The sequence below is a fragment of the Platalea leucorodia genome, assembly GCF_965183815.1.
Source record: "Platalea leucorodia genome assembly, chromosome: 5".
NCBI lineage: Eukaryota > Metazoa > Chordata > Aves > Pelecaniformes > Threskiornithidae > Platalea > Platalea leucorodia.
The window spans coordinates 37,351,954-37,364,168 of NC_138827.1; the positions used below are offsets into that span (position 1 = coordinate 37,351,954).

At 39.8% G+C, this 12,215-nt stretch overlaps 1 protein-coding gene across 1 annotated transcript in view; it reads right to left on the minus strand.

The window, feature by feature from the left end:
• The window catches only part of COL24A1 (collagen type XXIV alpha 1 chain), a gene marked incomplete at both ends in the record, with an annotated part of 153,677 nt that overhangs the window by 11,116 nt on the left and 130,346 nt on the right, over positions 1-12,215 (minus strand). The window contains 8 exons of the mRNA XM_082311754.1: positions 1,375-1,410; positions 3,037-3,090; positions 5,400-5,462; positions 5,758-5,811; positions 5,899-6,006; positions 7,534-7,641; positions 10,162-10,269; positions 11,944-11,997. Coding sequence (XP_082167880.1) covers positions 1,375-1,410; positions 3,037-3,090; positions 5,400-5,462; positions 5,758-5,811; positions 5,899-6,006; positions 7,534-7,641; positions 10,162-10,269; positions 11,944-11,997 — 585 coding nt within the window. The remainder of the gene's footprint in view (positions 1-1,374; positions 1,411-3,036; positions 3,091-5,399; positions 5,463-5,757; positions 5,812-5,898; positions 6,007-7,533; positions 7,642-10,161; positions 10,270-11,943; positions 11,998-12,215) is intronic.

Here is a 12,215-nt window from a genome sequence, read left to right on the forward strand (position 1 = left end):
TGCCAATATCAATTTTAAAGGTATAAATTCAAGCTGGGAATCCACAGTTGGATGAAAATAATTTTCTCCTTTGTATCTGAAAATAGTTGGAAATAAATCCTTTTCTTGGCTACATAATATAAACTAATGCCACTGGATATGATTTAAAATGAAACATTCTTCTTCTGAAGACAGTCTTAGGAGATGAATTCATCTTGATGAATTCAAGAACTTATTTAGGAAATAACTTCTTAAACACCAGCACCAATAATGGAAACGAGTGTTTTGGATGGTTTTTATTATAATTTTTTAAGCGTCAGCATTTTTAGCTTTATACTGTCATAGCAATTCTTATGAACAAACAGGAGAAAAAGACAGTTAAGATGGTTAATAGCAGCACAAATTAAGAACCTAGTTTTCCTCTTACTCTGAGATAGGAATAGCCTCAAGAGGATTAGATCAAAGAGGAAAGTTCCCCAAGATGTGTACAGCAAGCTTAGGTTCCAAGTCTTAATTCTTTAAGCAATTTTTAATATTTCTGATTTATTTTTCAAAACTTCTACAAGGCAGTTAGGTTGGAATTGCACACAGGTGGCTACTAAAAGCAAAATACAATAAGACAAGATAAATTAAAAGATTTTAAGTGAGGTGGGATCAAAGGCAGGATAAGAGCAACAGAAACAAGATCACACTGGCCAGTTACTGGAAAAGGAACTGATCATAAACCTGTGATATAAAGTAACATCATAGGTATCATTGTATTCATATTTGCTGTCAATACGATAAAATGACACTGGCTTTTCACATAGCCATTATTAATTGAAGTCTTTACTAGCTCTAACACTTTTTTTAAAATAAAATCCAACATTTATTAATGTACAAAAACTAATGTAATATTCCTACTGAAAAATAAGAGAGCGTGACTTCATAACCTATCAATGCTGCCTACTGCTACTACAGCTGGCATCCGTTGCATGGACAGCCATCCTCAGCTCTAGCCTTCCCCTGAACTTCTCCCTCTCTGGACAAGATGATATAGACATATGAACATGTGTATGCATGCTGTGCTGTGAGGCACTGGAGCATTGACAACAAATGTGACAAAGGATTTTTCTTTTAGATCTGAACTGGGACAGATTTGAAGTACATGACTGCTATATGATCAGGGGCCATACTGCCCGACAACACATACTCACTGGGCATATCTACATACGTCAGCCTGAACAAGAAAAGGTCAGACTTTTGACTCATGCTACCAGCTTTCTTGGCCAGCACTCTCCAGGAGCACAACACAACTGTCTGGCATTCAGAGCATGCAAGAGTACATACAGAGTAACACAGGAATATTTTTTACACAGCTAAAAAAATGAAAGCACAGAATTTGTTTCATCTTACCATTTCACCCCTTGTGCCCTTCTCACCTCTCGGTCCCTGTAAGAAAGAGAAGCTGTTAATCCAGTATGCTTTCTAGCCGCCTAGGGCTGAAATAAGCAAATTAATATCCACAAGAGTTATACTGCTCACGTGAAAAGTCCAGTCTCATCTGTGGAACTATTTACAATTCTGGGGCTTTAATTTTTCTGTACTATTAGAAAAATAAATTACTTGAAACCATCTTGTAATTCCTATATGTGGAAAACTAACCATTTTTTTCAGATTGTAAATATGTTTTTTTCTCAGTAAATTTAACTGTCAGTGTTCTCCCTGTCCATCAGCTGTACTCTCTACAGTTTGATCCACAGTGATAGGTCAGTGCTTCACCATCTTAAGAGCTGAGAACAAAACTCGGTACTCTCCGTCACTGATGAAATTCATTGGTTACATATCTGCTTTTATTACCTCTCACAGTCAGATTAGACACTGTTTTTCTGTCTCCATGGCATTTTAGCTACTTTTGCACTTAAACTGTGTTTCCGAAGACGGTAACAATCTTAAAATCTTCTCTGGAAGAATTTTGCATCTTGATGGCAGCATTTTGTAACACATCGAAGTAATCTTCAGCTGTAATGCTTTCTTAATGATAATGGCAAACTATTACATTCAATATGAAGTCTATTAAAAGCCTTCATACAAGTATATGCAACTGTAAATTTTTCCTCCTGAGTGGGATTGAAAAGAGTGTAGTAAGACTTAAAGTGCTCTCTTTTTCCCAACAGGTGGAAAGAATAGTCTAATTATAGAAGAAACATTTCCCTTCTCCTTTCTTTTTCCCTTGTAAATATTTGTGTTTATTACTTTTATTGTATATTCCTCTTATTTTAATGATTATTATTTCAATTTTTAGACATTCTTTTTCACGCCAAGTCTTGTTGATCAGACAGAGGAACTGGCTGGTACAAAGAGCTTCTAAAACTACCTTACATGGCTGGGTAGTCTGCAGATATGAGCCAGAGGGTGCCCTTGCAGAACACTGCTCTCTCTCTGGCACAAGGAGTGCAACAAGGGATGGAAACAGGGATGGAAACCTGGGATAAGGGCAGAATTCCCCTACTGCAGGGAACCTGGGGAGCACTGAAGGTCATCAGAAAGGCCAAGAAGATGTTTGAGTTGTAACAGGAACCTCACCAGCACCTGGAACACCCCAACAAGGTCTCGTGGGTACTCCCAGCATGTCTAGATGGGCACTCTGGACAGTTTAGCCCAATCAACACACACACAAAAAAAAAACCCTACATCACTGAAACCAAGTGTGGATACTCTCTAGATATGTCTCAGACCTAAGGTCTAAGAAAGAATATCTGCGTGGTAGTCACTATGTGCTCTTTTATACCTTGACTCTCCCACTGCCCCTGTAGACATGCCCTCTGTATACTGCACTTAGAGAGAAGGCCATTGCAATGACTCTTTAGTCATTGTTTTTTGTCACTGTTTTTCTTGTTTATATCACAGATGCTGGAGTCGCATACATTAGCTCACTAACATGGTATAATATGAAGATGGTCCTGCTAGCTCCTATTTGCAAATGGAAAAAATGAGAAGGTTGCTAGTTGCAAAACAGATTATTAAAAATAAGGGTAGGTGAAATAATAATTTATGCAAAACAGAAGGGAAACTTACGGGCCTGCCAGTTCGGCCTGTTAGGCCATCTTGACCAACAGGGCCAATATATCCCTGTAAACAAGCAAAGAATTTATTAGTCCATAATGTTTTCAAAATTAAGAAAATCCTCATGATGTGTCCTGGTTTAAAGTTGCTCAGCACACAGCCCTGGTAAATATCCAAAAGATCATGGTGAATAACTATCTTTCTGAATGTTGAGTGCACATTGCTACAAAATCAGCAAGGTAATTATTTAATAATTATTAATAGTTATGCTTGGAAAGCCCACACACATTCTTCTATGCGAAAGCTGATGCACTAAAACCAGTGGAAACTTAAGTACTCTGATTACCAAAGACCACATATTTATTGAGCTAAAATCAACTATAGAATCATAGAATCATTAAGGTTGGAAAAGACCTTTAAGGTCATCAAGTCCAACTGTTAACTTATCACTGCCAAGTCCACCACTAAACTGTGTCCTTGAGCACCACTTCTACCCTTCTTTTAAATACCTCCAGGGATGGGGACTCAACCACTTCCCTGGGCAGCCTGTTCCAATGCTTGACCACCCTTTTGGTGAAGTTTTTCCTAATATCCAACCTAAACCTCCCCTGGTGCAGCTTGAGGCCATTTCCTCTCGTCCTATTGCTTGTTACTTGGGAGAAGAGACCGACCCCCACCTGGCTACAGCCTCCTTTCAGGTAGTTGGAGAGAGCAATAAGGTCTCCCCTCAGCCTCCTCTTCTCCAGACCAAACAACCCCAACTCCCTCAGCTGCTCCTCCTAAGATTTGCGCTCTAGACCCTTCACCAACTTCGTTGCCCTTCTCTGGACATGCTCCAGCACCTCAATGTCCTTCTTGTAGTGAGGGGCCCAAAACTGAACACAGTACGCGAGGTGCAGCCTCACCAGTGCCGAGTACAGGGGCACGATCATGTCCCTGGTCCTGCTGGCCACACTATTCCTGATACAAGCCAGGATGCCATTGGCCCTCTTGGCCACCTGAGCACACTGCTGGCTCATGTTCAGGCGGCTGTCAACCAACACCTCCAGGTCCTTTTCCGTTGGGCAGCTCTCCAGCCAGTCTTCCCCAAGCCTGTAGCGTTGCATGGGGTTGTTGTGACCAAAGTGCAGGACCCAGCACTTAGCCTTGTTGAATCTTATGCAGTTGGTCCCAGCCCATCGATCCAGCCTGTCCAGGTCCCTCTGCAGGGCCTTCCTACCCTCCAGCAGATCGACACTTCCACCCAACTTGGTGTCATCTGCAAACTTACTGAGGGTGCACTCGATCCCCTCATCCAGATCATCAGTGAAGATGTTGAACAGGACCGGCCCCAGCACTGAGCCCTGGGGAACACCACTCATGACCAGCCGCCAACTGGATTTGACTCCATTCACCACCACTCTCTGGGCTCGGCCATCCAGCCAGTTTTTAACCTAGCGCAGAGTGCACTTACCTGTATCTAGATCTTGAGCTATATTACTGCCCACAAGTACTCTTGTAAGGCTGCCAGTAAGTACTGTTAAAATGTTACTTTCCTGTTCCGTTTCACTTAGAGCAAACTGCTCATTTCCAGTGTTTATCTGGTATAGGAATGTTTAGTAAAAGAAAGCAGCTATTAGAATGGGCCTCTAAAGCTGCTGCTCTGCATCTGGTTAACTGAACTACTTCAGTTCTGTGATGGCAATGGCAGCAGTAAGGGAATAACGTTTTGTAGTAAGGCCTTCCATGCTGCAACCTTTCTCCCTTTTTCACTTGATGCTGTAAGCTGGATGCACGCTCCCCAATATTACAAACTACTAAAGATGCTTCCACATTTTTGGTGAGTAGCAAAGTAGAATGTCATGAAGAAGGTATCATGAAGAATGAGCTAATGCAAGTTAGTAACCTTATAGATACAAAAAAATTTTTATTAAAAAAAGACTACTTATTAATCAATAATGCCTGAGCACTACTCTGTCTTACTGCAGGCAAAGTCTAACCCTTTTTTGTTTTGCTGTAGGACAGAGTTATACAACCAGCATTGTTGCCAGTAAGATGAAAGAGAATGTTCAACCCCAATAGACACAGATATGACAGCGATAAGGATACTTGTGTAGATAAAATTATACTAGGAGAGCCACACTTAGTCAATAGTCCTTGCTTTTTCCCTTCAAGATTGAGAGCCCAGCTCTGCTTATGTATCTGTACCCATGTTGCAACCACAGCAGCGTCACCGTACAGGCAAAAGGCTTCTAGTGGAGTCACAGTCTCCGAGAGAAAGGTTTGACTAGAGGGTTCTGGCCTTGTTAATAAGAAAAAAGACAATTCCCTAAATTAGAAACACGTGTCACTTCCAAGTCATCCCGACAATCTCTTTCATGGAGTGAAACACTTACAACTTGGCCTGTTGGACCTTTTGGGCCCAGAATTCCAACTAAGCCAATGTCGCCTGCAGGACCCTGAAAATGCAAAGGAACAGTTTACTCAAACATGAACATTAATTATTCACTTGTTTCAGTCTCTTGTAATCAGTGGAAATAAGATAATTTCTAAGAGCAGTAACAGTTAAAATACCAAGCATGCTGACCCAGAACATTTGTCTTTGGACATGGAGTACACAGTTCTGCCTACAATGTTCTAACAGTTCAGACAGATTTTGAACAAAGTGTTGTTAAACCCAATTAATTCTACGCTTTCCTAATATTCTCACTCTGTAAATGGCTTAAGATCTAACAGAAAAGGATGAGCACATACTTTTGGACCTGGGAATCCTTGAAATCCCATCAAACCTTGATCTCCATCTTCTCCCTGTAATAGGAGCAGGCATCCTTATTATTACTTCACTTTGGTAACTCTTGGACTACTTATTTTGCATCAACAGCTGTGATTACGTACAGTCTGTCCTTTCAGTCCAGCGTCTCCTGCTCGTCCTTGGTCACCCTGTGATCCTGGAAGGCCTCTTTTGCCTCGCTTTCCTGGATGACCCAGAAGCCCTTTCTCACCCTGTCAATAAGAACATAATACATCCTTTATTAAAATTACGACAGTTACAAATGTAAAGATTTGTTTCCTGGCAGAAGTGTGGAACATGCTTTCTCTCTAAGAAATAAACCTACTCTAGTAATTTTATTTCCATCCGGAACACTTTAAATAATTATACTTTCAGTAAAATGCAAATGTGCCTTGACTCTTCCTTGACTTGGAAACATACAAAAACCATACATATTGGATCATTTCCAGTATGGTATCTCCCAGTGCAAGAACTAAAATGCACAAAATGAAATATAGAACAGGAAGGTTAGAAGTAAATTTAAAAAGTAATCCTCTGAGCAAGGCATAGTATAGTTGTGGAACTCCTTGCTGTAAGACTAAACGTTTACATCGATTCAAATGGAAACTAGACAACTTCATGCAAGAGAAATCCTCTGAGGACTATCAAATGCACAGAAACCATGTCTAGCTCAGGATGTTATTGAGCTGCAATTAAGGCTGGGAATATATACCTTTCGTGCTTGCTTTGCATTTATGCTCTTTCCTAGGTGTTACCTTTCTGCTTTGACAAAGACAGACTTTTGGTCTCACTCAGTACATCCACTCTTAATGTTTATTTTGCACAATGTGGTAACTGTTTTCCCTCACCTCATCTATTCCCTGTCTTTTTCAGATTGCAAGCATTTCTGAGCAGGAAATACCTCTTACGGCTCATTGTCTAGACAAAGGAGTAAAATCCAGAGTGGGGGCACTGGCAATAAACACTACCAATAGTGAATACAGTTTATACTAAAATATTTCCATGAAAAGGTAACAGACAGTATTTCCCTCCCCCAGTTTTCAAGTAACTTAAGGTCTTAAAAACTGCTTACCAATAAAATCTCAGAGCACTGCAAATCATGATTTTAGATGAAAAATCCTATTCTAAAGGGAGAAAATTATCTGTAATGTTTCCATTCTTTGCTTCTTTTACCACTGAAATGAGTCTAATTAATATTGTCAGTAGAAGCTGAGGATATGCTGATGTGGGGTATCTGGAACTGCCTAGAAAATGGAGCACTCTCAGATTTCTTTCTTTCTGACAGGACTGAGCAAGAACAATTTAAGTCCTATGACAAATGAACATCCCAGACATGCTTGTTAGCCCCCAACCTTGGGACTCAGGCTTGAAATTACAGTACTTCTCTGCTAATAGATTGCTTAGATGTTCAAATCATCCAGACTGTTCTAGTAGTTACAGAAGTTTAAAAAGAAAAGTCAGGAATCATTTGGCCCTAAAGCTTTGGATGAATAAATACAAAGTGTTTTGAATGGCTTCTGGAGTTGGGAGTAGCATCCAGATGGATGGGAACTCTGTTTTCAAATTACAGTTTATAGAAACGAGGTCAGCACAACTTGCAGTCTTACCCTTCAAATAAGTTTTGATGTCAATTACTCATATGATTAACAGTAGCATGGTGGTTCCACAATCACTGGGTGCAGTATGAAGACTAAGCAATATCAGCAACACTGTAGTTAAACAAGATCCCATGTGTGTACCTTTAGTCCAGGTGCTCCCATGGGCCCTGGCATGCCTGGTAATCCTTTGGGACCTCGAGCTCCAGGATAACCTGCCAGACCTGGTAAGCCTGAGTTTCCTTTAGTACCCTTAAATTGAAAATAATTGATTACAAGTAGAACAGCCAAACATGTTTTTTCATTGTGTGCTAAAACAGGCTTGTAACATAAAATCAGTCAAAGCCACTTAATGCTTTCTGTATTGATAGTACATCAAAACATATGGAAAGACAATGATCAGCAGTATCATCTGGATTTCTGCTAATACTCCAAACACAAAGCCCCATCATACTTAGCAACAAAGTTACATGTGCTTTAACTGTGGGGTGGATTGAGTTTTCAGAGGGGTCAAGTTATTATAGTTTAACAAGTCACTGATTGTCAGCAAAGCAAATGCTAACCATGCCATAGCCCATTGCAGTTGTTCATTTCAGTGTTCATCTTAAACCTTGTTGTGTCCTACCCTAAAATATCATGATGTCATTTGTATGGGATCGCCTACCTAGACCTTGAAAGACTTCTGAAAACATTCAAGAGAATCGATTGCCTCTTTGGGTTTATGCAAGGCATCTTCCTGATCAGCACCCTCCTACATAGGAATAGGTGCCCAGTTGGATAGTAAGCAATCTTTTGTCCACAGTAATTGTGCATTCAAGTATATACGGAAGCACTCATGGGCATACCAGCGACTGCTTTTACCTCCCCACAGGGAATCATACAGAATAGTTCATATTAGAGACCTAAAATTTTTCCCAAACCTGAAAATTTGCATGTTCAGATTAATAGCCTTCAGCGCTGATCCCTATTAATTCTTTTCTAACTCTATTTTGAAATATTCAGGAAGAGAGCACTAATCTCCGTTAGTTATAGGAGATGACTCCTTGAGATGGTTCTTGGATGAGTGTTGTGTGATGTCTGTGGATTCTGAGCTTACAATAAGGAGCTCCTTCTGATGAAAACAAGATGCTGGATTCATTCATTGCAGATGGGCTGAAAATATAGTTGAGATTCACAGTATTCATTTCTTTAGGAAGGAACTGCATGTCAAGAAACAAAATGAGACTACCTTCCCTCAGAAATATTCAAAATTCAACATGCTTATTTATAAGTACCAGGCATACTGATAATATTAGTACAATTGTGTACACTCTGTAGGGATTCATATACAATAACTTTACCACATCAAGAAAGATCGTAACATTTGTTATGAAAATGTATGAGAACATCAGACAATAAACAAAAGCAACTATTTTTAATGAAAAAACATGTTACTGAGTACGTGGAGTTAAGCCAATTTTGACATGTTAAAAATACAAAATGGAAATTTGCTACCATCCAAATGAATGTTTCTGTGATGCCATTTAGCAGAAATATATACATATATATATCTTCTTTCTTATTTCATATGACATTCCGTTAAGCTTTCATAGAAATGAAAGGGTTATAGGAAATAAGATTTTTATATTAAATGTGATTTTCAGAGCTTTTGAATATAGTACTGTGGCTTATAGCCTGATGGACCGATAAACTTACATAGCAAAGGTTCTGTTCTTTTTATTCATTGTGGCAAAAATCAGTTAAAAGCCTCTCTTTATTACAAACTGTAATGCTACTATATATTGTTAATATGGGGTAATGGAATCTTTTTTAATATGAAAAATGACATGTTGAGTGGAAAGGCAAAAATGTAAGAATTCTTTGGGGTGATACTCCTGAAGGCAACTCCAAAGAATTTTAAGTACTTGAAAAAGGAGGACGTTATCTGAAAATGGAGAAGGCTCGAATAGGGTACATCTTCCCCCTACAGGTAACTTGTTCAATTTTCTCATTGTTCAACCAGATAGGCAAATTTATACTTCTAATAGAGGTGCCTCATTCGGCACCTTGATTAATTCCTAACACCAAATCTAACTTGGTGTCCTTTTATAACAATTACTGGTCCATCTAACTAGAACTACTGAGAAACACCATACCTGAAATCAAAGTGATCAGACTTTCAACAATGACAACAACCGAAGGAATTTGCTCCCTCCTCTCTGGAGTGAATAAGTGAAGAGCTGTGTCACTGCTCCCAGAAACAGCAGGCAGCAGGTCACCACCCTTGGCCCACAGCAAAGCACAGACAGACAGAAAACCTGTTTCCAAGAATGTTCCCAGCTACCTCAGATACCTAATATTCTTTTTCACTGGTTTTGGGCAAAGCTTCAGAATTGGTTAGGTAGAGAGACATAGGTTACAAATTCAAAGACAATAAGGAAAATATGGGATTATCTTGAGGCCTGAGAGGAAAGAGTCTCAGTTGGGGTCTATGGCTCATTTTCAGGAACACAACTGCAAAGCCTCTCTCATTAAGAAAGCATTTTCACTCACCTGTAGTTACTACTAATGTGTGCTAATGAAATAGTTCTCACAGCACATGTCCCTTATGCTAACCTTACATCCTGGCCAGAATATCAGGAGTAAAAGAGAAAGAAAACAAAGAATTGGTCTCATTTTCAAGATGCTCAAGGAACTGAGAATGGTTCCTTCTGTTCAAATACCCTAACCTTAGGAAATTTGTGTAATGCAAAATGACATAAAGAGGGGCAATGTGGAAAGCAACTTACTTACCTTAGGGCCAGGCTTCCCTGACAGCCCAGGCTTGCCAGGGTTGCCAGGAATGCCTTCTGGTCCAGGGTACCCGACTGCTCCTTTCTGGCCTGCTGGCCCTGGTTTTCCCTTGAAACAAATTCAACCCAAATATAGCACTGTTGGCTCTCTTCATCTTCACCATTACAGAACTAGATTTCAGTCACAGTATTTCCTAAACCCTACATAATAACAGACCCAGTGACATGGATGAATACTCGCAGAGGGGGCTCTGAGTTAGGATGTTTGGTTTAAAATGCTGTTGGATTAACCTTAGACTTGTTGCATTGTGGGCTCTGAGCAACTTCACCTGAACCCATGGGGCCAACCCCTCTGCGTGCCAGGCCTGGAAGATGGCTGAGAGTGTTGATTCTTAAAATGAAGCAAGGAAACCTAATAAAGTAATTTATTTATCCCTGTAAAAAACCCAACCATTATGTCTTTTCAGCCTTCATTTCACTAGGTACTCTGAATCGTACATTTGCAAAATTAACGCTGTTGAAATTTGTACATATCAAATATACATACAAACTTCTAATTAGACAAGTTTGTGCTAACTGTTGCAATACTTGCACAGAAAAGCCTCATGTCACATCCACCAAAGGAACAGTGATTTTTTTCTTTACAATCATTTCCCTTTAGATGGACATACACTGTCTTAAGGGGCTTGGAGTTCTGCAATTATCTCTGTACGAGTGCATTTCTTAGAAATTTAAAATATGCTAACTACAACACATCTCATTTGAACAAGTATAGTTAACAACAGCCACACAAGAATATAAGTAGTGTGCCGTCTTAATCTTATTTCTAACTTCTGCTTGCTGAAGTATCTTGCACTTGGGATGTTCTTTGACAATTCTTCAAGTTCCAGTTTTACTGTCTTTTCCTCCTCACTGTATACCTTGTCTTTCCCTCTTTTCCTTTGTCCGCCGAACGATACGCTCTCTGCAGTCCTCCAGAGGGAAGAGCCAAGTATTTACAAAAGACACACAGTTTGCTTGCCTTCAAAAGGCTATTCTTGCACTCTGCCCAGCAGGTACAAGCTCTGTGAAGCAGCTGCATTTCTCTGGCTACTGACAATGTTTTGATGTAAGGTAGTAAAAGTTATTTACAATATGTGCTTGTGTGGTATTATTTATTAGGGGACCAAAATAGTCTTGATGCATTTTGTTCTTGGTTATGTTTACAGACCACCTATTGCTTCCTGCTCTTTCTTCTCCCTCAGGGAGAAAGGGATGCAAGTTAGCGTCTCTACAGTAACTCAAGGAAGAGCATTAAAAATTTCAACTCAGGGCAAGCGAGAGAAAGAAGTAAACCTCAAGGGATCTGCCAGCTGTATCCATCATGGACACATGGATCCAGGCTTCTGTAGGCTGCAGCTGTTCAAAGAACTGATGGGAGCCAGGAGTGAACAGTAGTACAGCTCTGTGCAATATAATGTGATAACTTGCACATGGACTATGAGCCACATGCAGAAATGATCTAATTAAGTAACTGTACAAGTGGGAAGGACCTTGCTGTTATATTAGCTGCACTTCACTTCCATGTGCTGAACAACTGAGTATAATTCAGTATAATTTAAGATTTTCAAAAATTATGCTTATTTTCACAGGGGTTCCTTTACACTTCCTGGATAATAAGAAGGTTCTTTAGAGCGAGTGTAAGACTTTCTGGTACCACTGGCACGACTCAATTTTGGTTGTATTAGTTACTATTTTCTTTGTTTTATAACCTGAAGATAGACTGTATACTTTTGTTACTTACAGGAATTCCAGGTTTGCCTGCCTGACCCGTCGCTCCTTTCTTCCCTGTGGGTCCCTAGAAGTTACAAATATTTGTGAACTGACAAATGTCTTAAACTCAATCCCCTAAGACGAGCTGAGAATTATGCCCCTCTAGTACGCATGTTCACATTGCCTGGCTTTGGACCAGATTGTTTCCATTTCAGGAGACAGCAGAAAGTTTTTCAAGTATAAGTGAATACATTTTTGGTAGAGTTGTATATTTTTCCCTTTCCCAAATTGGTAAAGTGTAGT